General features: G+C 34.3%; 1 protein-coding gene across 1 annotated transcript; it reads right to left on the bottom strand.

The window, feature by feature from the left end:
• Positions 1–14374: 14374 nt before the first annotated feature.
• On the bottom strand, positions 14375–17101 carry LOC123656117. The gene is made up of 3 exons (XM_045591828.1): positions 15733–17101; positions 14556–14610; positions 14375–14426 (listed from the first exon to the last, which is right to left on the bottom strand). Exons 1-3 carry the CDS (start codon positions 17099–17101, stop codon positions 14375–14377), a joined length of 1476 nt encoding a protein of 491 aa, XP_045447784.1.
• Positions 17102–21557: the final 4456 nt, after the last annotated feature.

Genomic DNA, 21557 nt, shown 5'->3' with positions numbered 1-21557 from the left:
AACGAGCTGCGGAGGCCACACCTACTGGGGACCAAGCTCCGCCCACCATGGACCAAGCCCCGCCCACTGACCCCATCTACCATGCCCCGCCCACTGACCACGCCCCCTGGCCCCGCCCACTCAGGCTCAGGCCCCGCCCACTCGGGTTCAGGCCCCGCCCACTCGGGTTCAGGCCCCGCCCACTCGGGTTCAGTCCCCGCCCACTCGGGTTCAGGCCCCGCCCACTCGGACGCAGGCCCCGCCCACCCGGGCTCAGGCCCCGCCCACTCGGGGTCAGGCCCCGCTCACTCAGGCTCAGGCCCCGCCCACTCGGGCTCAGGCCCCGCCCACTGGACCCGTCCACCTTACCGCGCCCACCAGTGACACCGTAACTTCTACAGACTCTCAAGTGGCTCTTCAATTAGGTAGTTTAATTAAATTAATGGAGCTGCAAAGGGCTGAAATTCGTAGTGCTTTGCAAGAATCACAAGAGCAAACAAGTTTCAAATTGCAAGAATTACAAGAGCAAACAAGTTTCAAATTGCAAGAATTACAAGAGCAAACAAGTTTCAAATTGCAAGAATCACAAGAGCAACAAAAAGAGCTCCAAGAAAAAACGCTTTGGGCTGTAAAAGATGTTAGCGACGCGGTGACTAAGCTACGAAAGGATGTCGACGTAGTGGAAGAACGAGTTACCGGGTTAGGATTGGATGTTGAAAATGTGAAAACCGGCCTCACTGAATTACAGAAGAAAGTAGTGCGTCTTGAAACCACGGGAGCCGCGATGTCTAGTGGAAGTACCGGAGTGGCGCAAGGACCAAGAGTGAAAGTGCCTCCATACGACGGTACTACTCCGTGGAACGCTTATCGTCAACAATTCCAGACGGTTGCTACTGCCAACGGATGGACGGAAGAACAATGCCTAACCGCTCTCACTGTTGCGCTCAGGGGGCAAGCTTTGTCGGTTCTGGAAGCACTGCCACATACGGAAAATGGGTTCCAAGACTTGATGGAGGCACTTGAATCCCGATACGGGGATAGACATCTGGAGCACGTGTTCCGTGCCCAACTGCGTGACAGAGTTCAACGCCCAGGAGAAGGACTACAACAATGGGCGTTGGAAATCGAAAAACTCGTTAGGAAGTCACACCCAGGAGCAGACACCAAGATGGTAGACACGAATATTGTTCAAGCATTTGTCGACGGAATCAAAGACCTGGAGGTCAGAGCTGCAGTGAGGCTTCGTCACCATACATCGTTAAAGGAAGCATTGGCGCATGCTTTGGAGGTCGAGGCTGTTCGCCATGACATACGGCATAAGATCCGCGAGGTTTCTGAGGAAGTCAAGGTAGTTAAGGCTCCTACGAAGAAAAGTTCTGGAGTCATGTGCTACAAGTGTGGCGAGAGGGGCCATCTTCAGCTCAACTGTCCGCAGAAGAAGACCCAGATAGCACGGATGAAAAGGATAGAGGAACAAATAGAGGAGCTGAAGAAGCAAAGGGCTTCGCCTCCTGCCCGGGATCAGGAGTATGACTTCAAGACGAAACACCGCAGCGGAAAGTTGTATGGGAATGCCGACGCACTCTCACGAAGGCCGTGTTCGGAAGACTGCAAACATTGTGTTAAGCAAGAATCTAATGAAGTAACATTAAAGCTAACAAGAACAAGTCCTTTGGGTATCTGGGAGAGTGATGCTATGAGGGAAGCTCAAGAAAGAGATGACGACCTTCGGCACATCATCACATGGAAGAAACGGGGTGACGTAAAACCAATCTGGAGTGAGGTTGCACCCACTGGCACTGTCACTAAGGCGTACTGGGCTCAATGGGACAGTCTGATACTTCAAAACGGAATACTCTACCGGAAATGGGAGAAGACTAACGGCAGAGAGTTCCACCTTCAGATAATTGTCCCGAGAACGAGAGTACCAGATATTCTCCGTGAAATACATGATGGCGTATCAGGAGGTCATCTGGGTGTCAAGAGGACGTTAACAAAAGTGCGAGAACGATTCTACTGGTTGCATTGTCGAGATGATGTACAGAATTGGTGCCGCAAATGTACTACTTGCGCTGCTGTAAAAGGACCACAGACCAGGAGCCGTGGGAATCTGCGATTGTATAACGTCGGTGCACCGTGGGAACGAATTGCAGTTGACGTAGCGGGGCCATTTCCTGTAACGGAATCGGGAAACAAGTATTTTATGGTCGTCATGGACTACTTCACCAAATGGCCCGAAGTGTTCGCCATACCAAACCAAGAAGCTACAACAGTTGCTTCTAAGTTAGTCGAAGAAGTGATATGTCGCTTTGGCGTGCCTCTAGAAATCTATTCCGATCAGGGCAGGAACTTCGAATCGCAAGTATTCCAGGAAGTGTGCAGAATTTTGGGCATGCATAAGACGAGGACCACCGCGTACCATCCACAGTCTGATGGAATGGTTGAGAGATTTAACCAGACCCTGGAGAGGCATTTGGCGAAATTGGTAGACGACAAACAAAAAGATTGGGACAAGTATATACCACTCTTCCTTCTGTCGTACCGAACCGCTGAGCATGAGAGCATAAAAGCTACCCCGGCGTATGTCAATTACGGTAGAGAATTACGAATACCAGTAGACCTATTGACTGGAGGGGCACCGGAGGGACCAAATACCGTACAAGACTATGTCAGCGATTTAAGGGAAAAAATGCGCTATATACACGCCTTGGTTCGGGAAAATGGTTTACAGTCAAGTGAGAACATGAAAACCCGATACGACCGGAAATCGAACGCGAGCGGCTTCAAGGAAGGGTCACTGGTGTGGCTGCATAACCCAACCCGCCGGAAAGGGAAATCTCCAAAGTTGCAGACCAAGTGGGACGGTCCATACAAAGTGGTTACCCGACTGAATGATGTGACTTACAGGATTCAAAAGCAACCAAGAGGGACATTCAAAGTGGTACACATAGACCGTCTGGCGCGTTACCATGGCAGTAACAACGATGCTCGGGACGAGCATCTCTAAGAGGGGAGTAGTGTTAAGGACACACAAAGAAACTAGCACCATCTAGCGGCAACTGTTGAAACCACACAAAGACAGCGATAACATGAAACTCTCTACTCAATACTAGATGGCGTTAGAGGTACTACTGTGGAACTATACAGAAGTATAATCTCGAAAGCCGGGTACATTCGCGAACTTTCCAAAATGGTCTGGGCCTAGTGTCGGCCGATATAAATAGCCGCAGGTAGGCGAGCGAGTACAGTTCAGTTTGAGCGATCTTCGAGGCGACTTCAAGAGTGAAAACTAGTGATCAAGAGTGGTACCAGCGAAACCTACGACATTGGCTACGACTGAGGACATTGTGAGTGCTTAGTGTTTGAACTTAGTGCTTAGTGTTTGAACCTAGTGCTTTGTGTTGGACCTAGTGCTAGTGAATAAAGTCTTGAAAAGAGTCAGCAGGTCTTTCTCTCCAAATCCTTCGAACCCTAACACGTAACATTATTATTTTGTTTGATTTATTTTATTTTACGGTATTTGTTATTTTCTAAAGTACTAAATTTCCTAAATACTTTTATGTACTTAATTAAAAACCAATCAACAAAATAAAAAAATAATCAAGAACTAGAAAATATATATAAAATTCAACATTTTTTTTTTCAAATTGTGTTGCTTCTATACTATCAGAAGGAACTTCGTTCCTACCTGATGTCCCATGACACCACATAATTTTTATAATAAAATTGACAGTTTTGAAAATTTCAATATCTCTGGCGGACCGCACAAAATCTTTATTCGTGTCGCATGCGGCCCGAGGGCAGCAGTTTGCTCACCCCTAATTTAAAGGATAGCAGTTTTAATTTTATTTTGTAATTTAAAATCAGTATTTTAGCTACTATCGTGAATATGCCATCACTACATAGTATAAAACAAAGTCGCTTTCTCTTTCGCTATGTATGCTTAAATCTTTAAAATTACGCAACGGATTTTGATTCGGTTTTTTTAATGGATAGAGTGATTGAAGAGGAAGATTTATATATTTAATACATGCATAATATAGTAGAGGAATACTTGTAGTTTTTGTAACCGTGCGAAGCCGGGGCGGGTCGCTAGTAGGTAATATTTGAGTCATTATTAAAAAAACATTTAAAAAATAATGTTTGTTTAAAATATTGAAAAAAAATCATTAAAAGAAATAGCGCTCATCTCATTTAAATTTAACCAGTATAAGTCCCATGTCTTATAAGCGAAGCTCAAGATAAGCCGTAATTTATAGATGGTGAAAAAGATAACATTTTCTTTATGAAAATCCTTTACACGATAGCTTTTATAATTAGAAAGAGCTTGTTTTGGCTTGATTATGTAGATGGATTCGTTACGAGATCGCATAGGAGTAAACATTGAAGAAGGGAGTTTCTTAACAAAAACAATCGCTCTGGGCGTTTATTGTTACAAGACCATTCATTATACAGTTATCTTCGTAATATTAATTTTGTTCCGTTCTTGGACAAGCTTGAAGCGGCTTATGTTAATGTCTACCGTATCGTTGTGTGTTAAATTAATGACGGCAATCATTTAGGGATTTTCGTTATACATTTTTTTGGGTTAGTATATTGTTACTTAAATTATGCTTCTTTAAAAGATGTTATAATAATAGTCTTAGTTTTGTTTATAAACTTCTTGCATTGCTGGGTAATATATTTATATTAATCATTGTTTTTAAAGTAAAATGTTTTTGTTGAAATTATTTTCTAATTTCAGAGAAATTAATTAATGACAGTTATGTCAGTAAACATAATATTTAGGCCTGAGATGTAACAATTCCCTCACTCTAAATATAAATAGATTTTAACTTTCATAATAGCGTTGTCTATTCTAATATTATGCTCTAATCAAATACATTCTTATGTTATCGTAATGCAATAAAATTCTATTACTAAGTTTATTTTTCAATATAAATTATACGTACTAATATTACGCGTCAGCCTGTAATATCCCACTACTGGGCATAGCCCTCTTTCCCAATGTAGGAGAAAGATCAGAGCTTAATCTACCACGCTGTTCCAATGCGGGTTGGCGGATATGTTCCCTACCATGACTAACGATCGCTATCAGATATACATGATAACAACCGGGACCGACAGTTTACCGTGCTCTCCGAGGCACGATGGTGAGACCCACAGGGACTGCATAAGCACCCAGACCACGGCAAACATCTGTATGGCCAATACAAATGTTTGTCATATGCGGGGATCGAACCAGCAATTGCGTGCGTGCGTGTGTGTGTATGTGTACTAATAAAATATGTAAATTAACCTAATTTAATTTTTAATTATTGTTTGATTATTTGTTTAAAATGATAATGTATGGTCAGGTCCCTAGGAAAGGTAAAATTCAGATATTTACATATATAATACAATAAGACGTTCTTTAGGAAATATTATTCGGAGCTTGAGTGTAAAATATATGCCAAATATTCTTTTATTAAAATATTCACACACAGAAAAATGTATACAGATAACACCTATATTGTTTACATACTTCTATGAATAATTACTTAAGCAGTGACATTATTAGGAAAAAAAAACAAGTTAACGATATCTGATACCTCCAAATTGGAAAAGCTTCGCACTTGACATATTTTAATCTGCAGACAGTATAAAATGTCTATATATTACATGATTAGTCAAAAGTATTACACTCTTTTTTGGTAATTGGTATCACTTTCTTTGTTGGTAATAACAATGGAAGAAATTTAATATGAAATCAATGTATATCAATAAACTACTTTTAATTACGTTTAGTATTTTAAGAGATTTCAAAAAAGGAAGCGGTTCACAATTCGAGGTTTTTTTTTTAAACTTTTGACTGGGTTGACCGACTTCGTTAATTTTTTTTAGTCGAAAGTTGGTACATGTCATGTAGTCCCATTTAAATATAATAAGGATCTGACAAGTACTTTTTGAGTTATCGCTAATATCGCATATTTACTTAACCATTTTTTCCTGTATTACATTGTATTACTAGTCGATGTAATTGAAGTGGGTTTTCTTTCGTTTGCAAGCAACACAATTATTTCTTTTATAAACTGATTTCATCATATAATCTATTTTCTCACAAAAAGTATTTTGAGAAATGCCTAAAACATCCGTCGAAACGAACAAAGATAAAAACGAGTTCGATACAATATGTCGTGGTATTTTCGTTTACCGTGTACGCATTTCTTATTAAAAGGAATGTTGCAAAACAATCCGTGCCCGGTATATTTATATTAATTGGGTGGACACAGAAGCAGCCTAACTGGGAAAATATACCAGATTAAAGCGATCGCCATGTAGGAATTTCATTTGTGAGTTCCAATGACAAATAAGCTTTAGTGAATAAAAAAAATGGTATTTTATTCCTGGGTATCCAATTAAACTGTTACGTAATTCTTGTACTTAAATTAATCATACAATAAAATAGAAATAAAAAAACTTCAATATAAACATTATTTTAATTTATTAAATAAATAATAATAGATAAATAAACGTTTCACACTCAACGGCCCTCAGTAGGATTTTCTTCTGTGTACGCAATTTTTACTTTTAAATTTAGACAGAATGAAGTATACCCGGGAAGCTAGTTTCAAATATATAAAGCATTAATTTCTCACGACTCTTTTTTTCACCTGATGACTGGTTAATACTCGGCGTATCATTAAATTAAAGTAGCGTAAATATTTTTTAATAACTTGGTTGTGTCTGGCATAACTACTAATTTGTTTTAAAAATTTCACATACCTACTTACGAATTTGCCATCGTGTCAATAGCTTAAATTCCAAATTCATTGTTTTTTACTTTCTAGTCCAGACATTAATTTTATGTTATGTTTCTTATTTATTACGATCGTTTAGCAGTGGAGTAGTATACAAAATCACAATCCAAAACAACTTTATTCAAATAGACCCCATGAGCACTTTCGAATCGTCATTTTACAAATTAAAACTTTAAAAATAAATTATTATTTTTGTAAAGGTAAAGCTACCACCAATTCGGAATGTAGATTCTTCAGAAAGGATTGGCAAGAAATTCAGCAGTTACTCTTTTGAAAAATAATATATAAACTGTGTTTTATTAAAAAAATAGTAACATGTTGCATAAAAACAGCGTCACTAACTCCACACATCTTTATCAACTATGTAATCCTGCACCGAATAATACACTTTATCTATTTTATTTTTTTATTAAAAACTTTAATTTTATGTTGAGACAATTCAAAAATTGTTTGTGGGATTTTATTATACATGGGAACACCATATAACCCAGAAAAGAGACGTTTACTTTGCACAGTCGGAAACTTGGAGTTACAATTTTGTTTATGTATTCCTTTTCGTGTTTACAATGCGATTATTACTATTTATTTCAAAACAATGAATATTCTGGTGAATATACATAATATTGTTATAAATATATTGCGACGCAATTTTTAATATTTTTTTTTTTGAAAAACATCCTCATAGGGAGACTCGATCTTTTTTGCAAGATAAATACAGTCTCAATATCTGTAGCATTACCCCACAGTAACAGGCCGTAAGACATTCAATGAACATGAAAAAACTGTTTTCATCATATGAAATTTCAATGTTGGTCATATTGGTTAACATGGATGATATTACAAGTTTTATAGCCTTTCCTACTTTAGTCTGTGGCAAAAGGACGAAGGAAAATTTTTTTTTTGATGGATATGTGATTTTTGAATAATGTAATTTAAATGGACGGAAATTTTTATTCTTTATATATATAAAATTGGAGTGTCTGTTTGTAATATTAAAATAACCACTTTACTAAATGCATATGGATGTGACAAGGTACATATACCAAAATATTTTTTTTTACAATTTTTGTTTGTCTCTCTGTTTGTTTGTTCCGGCTAATCTCAGAAATGGCTGGAGCGATTTTCACGGGACTTTCACTGGCAGATAGCTGATGTAATAAGAATTAATTTAGGCAACTTTTATTTTAGAGATTTATTTATTTTATAACTCTGCGAACTGAACAATATATTTTTTAATTCCACGCGAACAAAGTTGCGGACACAGCTATTTCAATTAATGTTTTAATTAAATCTAATATAATATTAGTAGATAGTTTAGACTGAAGTTTAAAGCCTTGAAGTATTTAAATAGAAAAAAAAAACTGTTACACACGTTAGGTAATTAATTACCTAAGTTGATTCGTTAAGTCATTTTATTTAGTTATTCATCATTCAGATATAAACATATTTTTATCGATTTGCACTTGAAGTGCTCTTGATTGCAAATAAACGTGAGGGATGAATTTGGGTTGTACTATAATTTGTATGTATTTAAATATTCTTCTGTTTTTCATTAGTACATAAGCAGCTGTTCATCAATTGAAGTCGGGACTGAATAAGTTGTTTTTCATTTTTATTTTTAGTGGCAATTAAACAATTAACCCATTTAGATGTACAAAGGCCTTTCTGAGCCTCCCCTCGCGAGGGAGAAATTTTATACCCATTCAAGACATTGTGGTAATTTTTGGGATGTTTATACAGCTACGAAGACGTGGAGCAAGATGATGAAATAATATTTATTAATTATACCCGAATAATTATTTAATTAATTTATTTTTTGGTATAATATTAAAGTTTTCCTTCAATAATTAATTAGTCTAAGAGTAAAAGGATACATTACGATCTAAAATGGTAGTCAACATTTATACTTATAAAAAAAAATATATATATGTCTTCACAAATTTACACGATTTTCGTGGCTTCAACCGTCTTTTTTTCGCTACTCCACCTTTGTAGCTTCGTAGCGTAAATATTTTGTAAGCTAATGACCGTTTCAATGAAAAACCTGTTCATACTAAAATATTAATTTGAAAATTGTACTAGTATAGATTTACGTAAATCACTGATACTGTGTATTATTTTAATATTATTACTATGCATAATAATGCTAACTATCGATTAGACTAGCTATACTATACGAACATTTTAGATATAAGAATATGAATAAGATATGGCTCAATAGGCGATGTCAAAGCGAATCGTTTTATATACAACACACGAGCGTACACGAGCGCAAATTTGATGACGCATTTAGTCAGTAAAATTTTCCTGTCCTAAGATAATATTATTTCCTCCTTTTTCTTTGCAGTCGTCTAAAATTATATTAAAAGAAACCCTCAAGTTGAACTTAAGTAATTTTTATTATAATAAAAAACAAAATCCATAACATTAATTTTCTTTAGTTTATTTTAATGTGATTATTTTTTATTATTTTAAATATAAAATATTACTCGCTCTAATTGGCGCGTAAAATGTTTGCAACATAGAAACTTCTAACACTTATATTGGCGTAAGAGATATTTCCTGTATATTCGTAATCAATAAAATCCGACATTGAACACGCTCTTACGATTGTAAAATAACCGCGTATACACGCAACGTACTTTTAATTCGCGAAAATCTTTTCGTGTCCAATCCGTCCCTTCTGGAAGGTTTTAGGTAATTTTGATTTACGAGGACTAAGATTATATTATATATAGAACCTTTTGCTTAAAAAGCCGCAGGCATGACAAGTATCTTCATTACTATGTTGTATAGGTTCTGTACAAACAATACTTGTAAAAAATATTGTATAGTCTTCACTAACATTATCTTGACGAAGGTTTTATTTGTTTACATATTTATAAATAATGTCAAAGTATTCAAATAATTTTTATACTTCTAGTTATAGAGTAATAGAAAAAAATTGTAGTTGAACAGTAGTCATTGACGTCACAACATATAAAGATCGAGAAGTATTTAAAAAAAATAGTGGTCGCCTAGTAGTCGAAATTTGACCATAATTTAACCACAGACTTTAAAAAATAACCAAAAGAGTATATACGAGTATGCGTGGGTTTGTCAAATACATGGTATTATCTGTAATGTTTTTTATTGACACACCTTCTCAACTAAACTATAAGTGTGTGAAGTTACATACTCCCCGTCCGCGCATTTTCGTAAAAATGGGTACAAAGTTTTTCCTCAATGTTTTAATATATAGACAATATTTTTCCATTAATACGTATTTTTTTAAATGCTCAACCATATAAACTTTATGATTTTAAGTATTCCTTTTCAAACAATTGAGCATAATTAAGATACTAAAAATATATTATTTTTGTCGATAGTGAAAGGCGGCCTTAAGTTCATATCATACCTATTTAAGTATGTGTCTACATATATAAGATCGACTTTCACTGAAGAAAAATACCTTCAATTTATACTGAAAAGACGAAAACATTCCAGTTAAGCAAAGGCATCAATCTTAACTCAGTTTTTCAAGATGTCATATTAATTTATATCCCATTTGGAGGCCAAGGAACTTATTATGAAAAATCTTGCACGTACATATTGGAAAAAATTCTACCAGAATCTTTAGAGTGATGAAGTTATTTTTTTCGTGAATCCAGTAACTATAGAAACAAAAATGAATAGTGACTTTTAGATTACATTCGATAGGTATTTCGTAAATTGTTTGCTTAGCTGTGAAATATCTATAAATGTCCTCTTGGGCCAAAGCCTTCTCGGCAATCAAGGTAATTGAAGCTTGGTTCTCCACACTGCTCTATTGCGGTTTGATGAATATATGTACATAGAACGCAGCTTCCTTGCGAATTTTTATATTACCGTTATTTAGAAACATAGTACCTACATTAAAATTGACGGTAGTAGCAGAAATTGGAATCTGTTATAATGTGGTTAAAGTAAACACATTCATAGGAATAAAAGGAAAAGTATAGTAACAAGAACATATTTCGGAATGTTTTTACAGTCCAAATTATTGATAATCGAAATTATTAGATGTCATCTAACCCATATAGATAGACATTTATAGGTAACAACGTACTTGTTTTTCACATCTTTATCCTTCTCTAAAATAAATCAACACCTTTACACTTTTTTTCTACTTTTATTCTCCATAAGGTCATTTAATAATAGTTTATGTGAAGCGTGATAAAAAATACTTACGATTCGAAAAGGGATTACGGATCATCATTCCAACGGGCCTTTGATAGTTCGAACCGACTCCTTTAGATTGTCCGTCACGGACACGCGGCTTCCGTTTTATTTGATAAATGAATATTCAACTTCAGTCCCTCATAACCTTCTTATTGAAAAAGCTATTGTATGAGATTTTTTTTATAATTATTAGATATTTTTACGTTTTTTAATATGAAAGAATAAAAAACCCACACATATGCATGTATCTATAGTTTTAATTACTACTTTAAATATTTTTGGTAATCTATATATAAAATTTAAATGATAAATGATCTTAAATGAAAAGATATATGTAAAAATAAATGCAAGGAAGACACATGCAAAATGAATTTATAAGAAATATTTGTATGGCCAAAACACGTGTTTGTCATAGGCAGGGTATAAATTACCTATAATTAACCTACCCTTAATTTGGTACTGTATTCTGTACAACTGCTTGATTTTGTTTGGGTTGGTGGTGAATTTTAACGCTGACTTAAACTTGTCTTTCCCAACAAAACAAACTGGTAACATTATCAATACTAAAATATTTTGTATCGTAATAAAATATATCACACTATTAAAAGTAGTGTATATTCGTTTATCGTCCACGTGTTCTATATAATTAATATTGAATTGAGTTTTAAGTGATTTACTAACTTTTTGTACGTACAAATAAAATTTAAGTCTGTTAGTAATTTCTAGTAATTGAAGCCTCTAGCATCCGCAAAAACTATTAATTTTAATAATAATGATGTCGAGATAACAAAATAGTACAATACTATTAAGAACGAATTATTGACTAGCCCGTTGGCGCAGTTTGTAGTGACCCCGCTTTCTGCTCCATGGGTTGTGGGTTCGATTCCCACCCCGAGTCTGGGTGTAATATAAATATTTATTTATATATTTATATATGTTTTATTTATAAGTATGTATATAAAAAAATATGTAGCTATATACCAGTCGTCTGTAACCTCTAACACAAGCATTAAGTTGCTTACTTTAGGAACAGACGACCGTGTGTATTGTGTAAATATTTATTTATGTAAATAATTCGAGTTAAAAAAAGTTACTCTTTTTATAACTCGTAATTAGACATTGATGGAAGTATACCACAAAAATTGTAACAGATATAACGTAACAAATTAACACTCTTTAATAGATTGCTCAGCATAGTTTTCCGTTTGTCTTCATCGAAGTCGGTTAAACATCAAGTACCTACTTGAAGCAATCCGTATATGGAATTAACATTTATGAGAAGCTAACTTGTCCGTGTAATGGGTAGCTAATTTTATAGAAACAGTACTTCATTCCACCTACAGCGCTTCAGATAGTTTCTTTTACGAGGATAGAATAATTAAAAGCAATGACGTTTTAAAGTTTATTTAATAAAAATCTCTTTTGACTTGAACACGATCACTAAATTACAGACAGTTAAAGAAATTGTGTAACATTGATTATTTAAGTTTCAATCAGTCGAGCTAATCACAACGAACTTATAAAATAATATCTCGCTGATTATCAGAACAGTGTTTTAATACATATAAATATTTACAGTGATTTAAAAAGTCCATGACAAATCACAAACATTTATATATTTGGGCAAGTTTGTTTTTTTTTTGCGATTTTTACATTAATCCAATGCAAATGATTGTTCATTTTTACATTTTATTTCGTGAACATTCGCAAAACAATTTGATTGTATACAAATATTATTCCATATATCTATTTGTCTGTCAATGTAGAAAACCATAATATTAAGTAAGTAATACATAAATAAATAAGTAGTTTACATAGACATTCATAGTTCGGTTGACTCTCAAAAAAGGGACTTACTTTAGTTTTATATAATGTATAGTATAATGCCCTTGGTTTCATTGATTAATATATTTGTAAATTGAAAATATTTCATTCATCAATTGTAAAAAGGTCATTACATTGACGTTAAATACAAACGGAACGATAATAACATACTTTGATTTCTGTCGAAAAATCTGGATCTCGATGTTTCTAATATTTTAGATAGAAATTCCTTAGATACAATCAAAAACAAAGTTCGGATTTAGTGTAATTATTTTTGTAGTGAAGAATTGAGAAGAAAGAAGAAAATTGAAGAATTCTGAAAGTGAATAAACAAGATTTAATTTCGAACAGTAAGCTTCTTTGAGACGGTATATAATACAAAATATCTAGGCATTTAAAGATTTACAGAAATTCGTTATCTTATTAACGATCCATATAAATTTTTGTCCCACAAGTTTGATAGTATTTTTATAAATAAAGTCAGTTATACACATAAAATTCTATTAAAAGGCCGGCAGTTTAATGGATTTTCATCCGCATCTGTAACCTATATAAAACGCATATAAATATCTAAAACAATTGCGCCACATCGTATTTTATGTTTTATATACACTTGTATTTTATTTAAATATGATGTAAAATGAGTGCACCATTTTTATCAATATTTACAAAATTTACAATTATTCTCTAACAAATATTAACAATTATTACAAAAAATAACGGCTTTGAGTAATAATAAAAGGGACTAATTACAAAAACTGTGTAAATAAAATATTAGACCTTGTTTTACATATACATATATGCACGGATAAAGAGAAAGAAAACATCCAAACAACTGACACTAACAATTAAGAAAGCTTAATAAATATAAATTAAAAGATATTTGTTATGGAAATATTATACATGTATAAAATCGGATTTAATCGTGTCAGCCTTTTTTTGTATCTAATGTCTACTAAAAATTGATAAGTAACAACAACGTAGTCATTATTAATGTTTCTATGAAACTGTTATCTTAACAATACAAAATATCAATTAGGCTCTTCTATCACTTCAACGTATACGCCTCTTTTAATTAATTATTAAGTGATTATTTTATTTACAATGAGTTTACCGTAAAAAAATTAAAACCAAGCTTAAACGGCGAGTCTTTTAGACGCATTGAAAATTGTAATCGTACCTTTAGTACCTCTCGACGCTAAATGGTATGGAATGTAGGTATTTAATTACATTCTGTTTTGTTTTTAACCTTACGGCCTAGAAACATGCATTCTTGTATCGAGGAATGCTTTTTTCATACTTAGACACAATGAAAGATACATTTTTTTTAATATAACGAGCACAGATGCCATATACGAGTATGTCGATGATAGCCGTACAAGCAGACGTAATAGCCATGAATATCAAAGGAATAGAATCGTGAACCTTCACATTGCTACAGTTAATGTACAGTTAACACGTGACACTTGCACGCTTCAAGTAACATGGTAGTTCACTTTTATCGTTTTCCTTTAGTGCTTAGAAGTTCTTCGCAGGAATTTGAGGCGGGAATTGCAAGGGGGCTCGACCACTCAGCTTTGTGCTAGGGAATCCAATGGCACCACCAGTTTTCCGTTGGAGTAGCTGAAACAAAAAAAAACAAAATTAAATAAAAATATCAAAATGATTTATTAGCCTGTTCGCCGCTTGATTTAGATATCTTAAGCATGCATTACTCTTTATAAACTGTCAGCATTTAAAGATAAAATTAACCTGTATGGGATAGTAGCGGTTCTGGATTTAGCTCTGCTTGGCCTACACGCTTCATCTGTAACCAAGATAATTCCATTTAATTTAATATTCATCAAATATTATTTTGTAATCGATAATTTATACATGATCTGAAAAATTTGTCCTGAATAGTTAATCTAATAAAGTTTCGTTTGTAACATCGACACAAGTTAATTAAGTAGAAGCGCATGCCATTGTCTTGGCTCTTGCAGAACAATGCTTATCTTAAGTCGAAGTTAGCAAAAGTAATATCGGCGATACCTTAATGAGAGAAACTTTGTATCGTCTTTGTTAATCGTTTCTGACCCAGCCGCATGGCTGCTCGTTACTGACTCACTTAGAGGTTTAGATATATTTTTATAAATATTAAAACAAGAAAGTTTAAAAGTTAGATGTCATAGAAAAGGAGGTGCTATTATTAATGAGGGTGATAAAATAAAAATAAAAAAACGTATAAAAAGTTAACGAAAACGAAAATTTTAATTTTGTATGGACGCGCTTTTGCCAATTGTTAATAATTTTAAAATAAAATAACAAATAAACAAAACCGGACCCCATTATTTATACTGCACCTACAATGTATTATATGATGTTCAATTACTAATAGGTTGTCAAATAACGAATCTGACGTTACTGTTGGCCCTTACCATAATAGCGGCTAACATCGTTGCGAGAGGCACGCATCGCATTTGACGGGCTCGGCACGCCGCTTGCCCTGAGTACCTTGCGAGTCGGACTTACGCCGGAAAGTGTACCTAACGAGCAGACCTGCAATGAAATGCCGCACCGTTAACAAAACAATCAAACGAAAACAACAAACACCTAGCGCGCCCATCTAAAAATGTTCCTATGGCAGACGAAATGATGAAAACTATTTAATCACCGTTCGCTTTACGTCTATTTAGGAATGTTTATAAAATTGTTTATGTGTTATTTTATTTTGTGTTACGAAAATAAAAACGATATGTGATTTTGAGCTAAATTCAGAATGTAATTTTTAAAATGACATCGCGGTTATATTTTAACGGACAAAAAATAAATACAAAATCAAATCGAAATAAAAATAAAAACTGAAAAAGCTGACCAACATAAACTTAAAAACAAAAAAAAGGTTGTAAAAATGAGATGAAATTGAAGAGATAGGTAAAGAGTAACTCACCTGTTAAACCAGCTTTATTTATACTATTAGAGCTTGAGAATCCAGAAATTTTCCTCCAAGCTTTTTTATTCCAAAAACCACTAGATTTCGCATCTCCACAGCTCGAGCTTCTGGGTGACGGGCCATCTCTAGGACAACGTAAATTACATTCATCTGCGCCTAAAATTCGAACACCTGCACCTCGTGTCCCGTAAGCTACTGCCGGTAGATGCGGTACCGAGCCTGTGGGTTTTCTTCTTAAGCTACCCACATAGCTTGCTCCACTACTACTACCACTAAAACCACTATCTAGGTCTGGAGGATTACAACTAGCTGGTGATAATAATTCGTCCGTAGGACCAACTCTTAATAATTCTTCTATATTATCACGGTCTTCGGCCCGTTCTGAATCAGGTGATTCACATTCTGGCATTAACATTGCCTCTACACTGAGATTTAACTCTCCCAAAATTCTTTTATGTCTTGTCTCTACTCGTCGAACTTCCTCCTCAACAACGCTTCTGTCAAGGGAAACTAAAGATTGTCGCGGCATGTAGCGGTGTTTTGGACACGTTCTAGAACCATCGGTTATTTCTTCGTATATATTTTCTTCAGTTCCATATCTTGTTACATAATTATGTCGAGCGGTTCGATCCCGCAGGACACCAGCACGTCCACGTTGCCGATTTGCTTTTCTTGATGACGAAGGCATAGATAAATGATGATCATAATATGCATATGAATAATCGACGGGTTCAAAGCGTTCCATGGTAGCAGCAATATTACTTCGATTCCAAGACTGTGATGGTGGATCTCTCGATAGATTTACCGCAGCAAGTCTTGCGGGTAATATTTCATCGAGATCACGAGCGCATCTTTCATCAAGTGATTGTGCTCCATCCCCATCTTCCCGTCTTTGTTTCCTATATGGTCGGCGAGATGTCTGTGAGCGAGGGTGACCTCTATCACAATCCGAATCCTCGTTGTTATACTCTGGGGTATGACTTCGGTTAAATTCAGGTCTGTGTTTACTGCAATCTATCGTGTGATGGAAATTATGTTTTAAGCTGTAACTAGAATTTCCTTCGTAATCTGATCGATCGTAACAGGGACTGTCGTCCGCATTGCTGGAATGGGGATGTGGACAATCGGCTGCAATGCCGGACTCTGATGAGGGATAGTCGTGTACTTCGGCTGTTGTAAGAACACGATCGTCTGGTCGAGCTGGCTCGGATGTAGCATGACGATGATGGGGCGGAGGTCGACCTGTTTCGCGGCAACTTGCGAAAGCTCTCTGTAAGGAAGGCTGGTGCGTGTACCGTCCGCAGCGTGTGTCGAACACCGCCTCCCCAGACTCGTCGGGGCTCGGCGGCGCACTGCGAGATTCCATGGCTCATCCTCTAATCACCATATAATACCTGTAATAAAAAATAATACTGTAATATTTGAACAAAAAGTAAAATATAGATAGAATATTGTATTTTTAATAAAATTTCTCAGCTCGATCGACGGGTGCCGGAGGGCAATGAATTCAAAATTACATGCCATATGATAAGGGTAGGGTAAGTGACGATCAACACATACACCGACGTCGATGTATCATCATCAGTCGCCGCGTAATAAAACCGGGCCTCTCACCGTGTTTATTGTTGCATACGGATAGGTCGATAATTTATATTTCAATGAATTACGGAGATCGTAATATTTCGTATCCCTAATTGAAATAAATAAATTGATTGATTTGTTATTGAAGTCAACATGTAATTCAGTCTTATTTTAAAAATAAATATTTTAACAAACACACACAATAACAACATAATTTTAAAATTTAAATCGCTCTAGCAGATTTCGAGATTAGCGCATAAATACACCTTCAATATATTAATACAAATAAAAGTTTCACTGTAAATAAAAAATATTTATTATTATTATTATTTAAATGTAATGTTATATATATCGAATCATCTGTCATTTTATTATGAACGCACTAACACTGACATTAAATTCACACGAATCCAAAAGAGAAAAAAGTAATAAATCCATTTTTATCATAACGAAATTCCACATCAGAGTTTTATTGCGATTGCGCTTGAAGTTATTGCACGAATTCCAGACCAATTTATTATGATAAGGATAACAAGTGTCCGTGAACTAGACAGTGTCGGGGGAGTTGGGGTCTGCCCTATATTGTTTCTATGGTTACAGGGCATTTGCAGCGATATCAGCTAACATCCTCCGATAGTCCTTGCATCTAAATCATCATCAACGCTGGGAAGCGCCTCGTAAAGGGCCCGTTGACCGCCCGGCAACAATAATTTGTTACACTATTCCGTCGTCCCAAGATTGCCGTCCCCGATTGTGTATTAAGATGTCCCTTCGCCAGTTCTGGTTCTTTATAAGTTTAGGGGAAATCGTTAATGGTAGCTAAAGCTTAATACCGTCTATTTGTGTTTTTCGTCCCCGCCGTGTAGGCCGCAGAAAATTCCATTAATTATTTTTATAGGATTTTTATGTATGGCAACAAAACATTTCGGTATTGGAAATAAATATAAATCTGGTGAATTATTCTTTGTACATATACTGTAAATTTGTATGACGTAAGAATGTTTTTTATTAAAATGATTCGATATAAATACAACTTATGTTATATCTTATGTATTTTTTTTATATTTAATTATGTGATATATCCACAGGCTTATTATGCCCGTGCTTTTGTTATTCCATATATTATTATTATTATTTTTTAACATGCATCGGTACTTCACCGCAACTTAGAATCTAGAAGCCTTAATAACTAGTCTTAAAATTTCAAATTTCTAAAAGTCGACGCGAGTCCACTGATCAAGACTACTCTACATATTGCTTTTTTTTATATTCTTATATGCTAATTATTTTTATTATATTTACTATCTTATGTATATTTAAAATACTTGTTTCAAATTGTATGAAACTAAGAATGAATAAAAAAAAGATTTCTTAAAAACAATATTAGTTGATTTTTATTAAACTTACTGGCGATAGCTTAAAGATCGCTATTTATAAATTTAATATGCAAATATATCTTAGCAAGAGCTTGGTAAAATTTATCTTACACATTATTCGAATCGTGATATCAGCACATTTACTCCCCTCGAAACCCTCGCCTTACGTGTCAGGCGGGAGGGTAAAAAATCATGCAACATTGCCTTTGGTGGCATAATTGCAATCAATTCCGTGTTATTTAACGTTTGTTACAGAAATTTTCGACGTATATTTAAAAACATTCTGATAGGGGAATTCGTTACTTTTAACAATGTTGGAGCATTTTTTAGTTATTTATTTCTGTTACATATAAATCTAAACGTAAGTAAGATAAACAGAAGAATATAACGAAAACGCATTTAATCAAAATATATGTCATTCTCGATCACTAAGTAAATTTAAATAAAAACGAGTTAAATAAAAAATAAACAGATACAATTACACAATAATAAATAATTATAATTAAGAGTAAAGGGTCTATTGGATAAAATTTTATAAAATGTAATATTAATTGTAGGCTGTATGTTAGCTGTTCTTTGCCTGCTTACTTTTCTTAAATGTTGTAACGCCAGATGGCGCCACTTTCTAAGCAGCTGTCGCTATATAGAATTGTTACTGTGCATTGTGTGAAGTTACAAATAAAGTTTTAATTAAGTTCAAACTAAAGAAATCTTGTTTATTTACCAAATCTCAATAGGGTCATCCATTTATCATGTGAAGCTCGAAAGAGAGGGGAGGGGTTCGTAAAAACATCACGAAATATCACAAGATGGGGGAGGACTATGTGGAGATATCAAGCATGTTTATTTATTTATCGTTGTACGCGCGATTTTTAAACAAAAAAAAAAACTGTCAAACACCTTGCAACCTTGATTCCTGTATAGAAATTTAAACCCCAGTAATTATGATTTTTTTTTATTTTGATTTAATTAGATTATGCCTGTATTTAAAGATAACACGTAATTTTTGCTTATATGGGGGTTACTCTAAGACCTCACCACATACAACCAAGAGGGATAGGGGGTCAATAAGTTCCTAAAAACGACGACCCCTAATTTATTTTACTTTGAACAATATAGAGATCATTTTAATTTATTACTTACGTTTTAACATGAGTGCTTCGAATTGCTCTCTATCATAATAATAATAGCTGTGCTCCGCGGTTTCCCGCGTTAATTTGAGGAAAAAACGTACTTAAATATTTTTTAAACCATTACTGTGCAACCAGGACGACTTTTACAAACGCCCGGCGCGACGTGGTGTCATTTCAGTTGTTTTGCATTATCTCCTAAATTATACGTCCAGATACAAAATGCAAAGTTTATCTTCATAAAATTGCCTTGTCGATGAAGTATTTTTCATTCGTATGAATTCATATGCGTGGCTAATAACAATTAGATAAAACCACCTTTTAAATTTTTATGATTATTTATTAATTTGTTGCAGATCTTAAAACTATGACATCTTCTAAGATGTTAATTGAAATCAAATGATGTCGATTACAATTTTGTTCGAAAACAAATAGTTGTATTGAATAACGTATTTATTTGGATAAGGATTTATATAATGTATATAAACTATATTGGCAAATAATGCATTATTTTAGAATAAATTGAATTAGGATAAAGAGATTGACATGTGCTGTCGAAAACTTTTTTTAGAACTTTTGATGGCGATCAAATCCGCCATACATAATTTTTGGGTAACTTTAACCATTGCCGCACCGCACGCGACGGAAGCTCTCAAAAACGAATATTTTTTCCCGTTTTCGTAACATTTATTATTAATGCTCATTTCGTCTTGGTCTCAGCATGATGTTATGTAGTCCATAGTGTTCCTAAGTTAATAGACTATTCAACACAAAATAATTTTCAAATTAGAAACAGTAGTTCTTAAGATTAGCGCGTTTAAACAAACAAACAATCTCTTGGCCTTTTTATTATATATTAGTATAGATAAATAATCATTCACCAAAGCGATAAGATAAGTGTTTTTTCTATGCACCCCACGTTTGCGTTCTTTAGAAATAATAGTTTTTTGTGGTAGACACATGTGCTGTACAAATATTTTTATGGAATTTAATAAAAGTGTTCGAGAATGCGAGATAGAGCGCATTATTTTATTATTGTAAGCTGCTGCGTTTTTTATGAAAGAATATTAAATTGCATTTTATTAAAATACTTTATTAGTTTGGTATTAGAAACACTAAATAAATTTGACAATATTAAAATGTCATATTAAACAAAAGAAAAGTAATCGGTGACTTGATTGTTTTAACAAACGAAACCAGCCGCGTGTTGTTCGTTTACCAGTCGTAAACTATTATCGACAAATGTTACGAAGACGCAGTTAATTTAACACTAAAAGCTATTTTAGGACTGCACACCAGATAACCATTATAGGTCTTTGTGGAAATGCCCGCGTTTACAGCTTAGTAAATAGTTAATAAAATCTGCGAAAACATCGACGCATCAGCTCCGGTGTAAACAGAACTTGCAATTAAAATAATTACTATTCCGACTATCCCGGACACTTACACTTGGTTCTCAAACTTACACGTTAATTAGTTTCTGTTTTGTAATTTGTACTATTACTTAGCACTGGTACATTTTTATAGAAACATTTATAATGGATTTTATTGAGTTTTCGATACAAAATCTACAATAGAATAAATTCTTATTCTTCTTCTTAGAATGAAATTCTTATTCTTAGAATGTATTCTGCGAAAGCTATCAAACTACATCGGCACAAAGAAAAGGAAAGTAAGTAGGTGTATCAGATTTTAATGAAACAAACAAGAACGTTTACAATTAACTAGCAACATG

The sequence above is a fragment of the Melitaea cinxia genome, chromosome 9 (assembly GCF_905220565.1).
Source record: "Melitaea cinxia chromosome 9, ilMelCinx1.1, whole genome shotgun sequence".
NCBI lineage: Eukaryota > Metazoa > Arthropoda > Insecta > Lepidoptera > Nymphalidae > Melitaea > Melitaea cinxia.
Note: the sequence above shows the minus strand (reverse complement) of the source record. Positions and strands in the feature narration are given on the sequence as shown.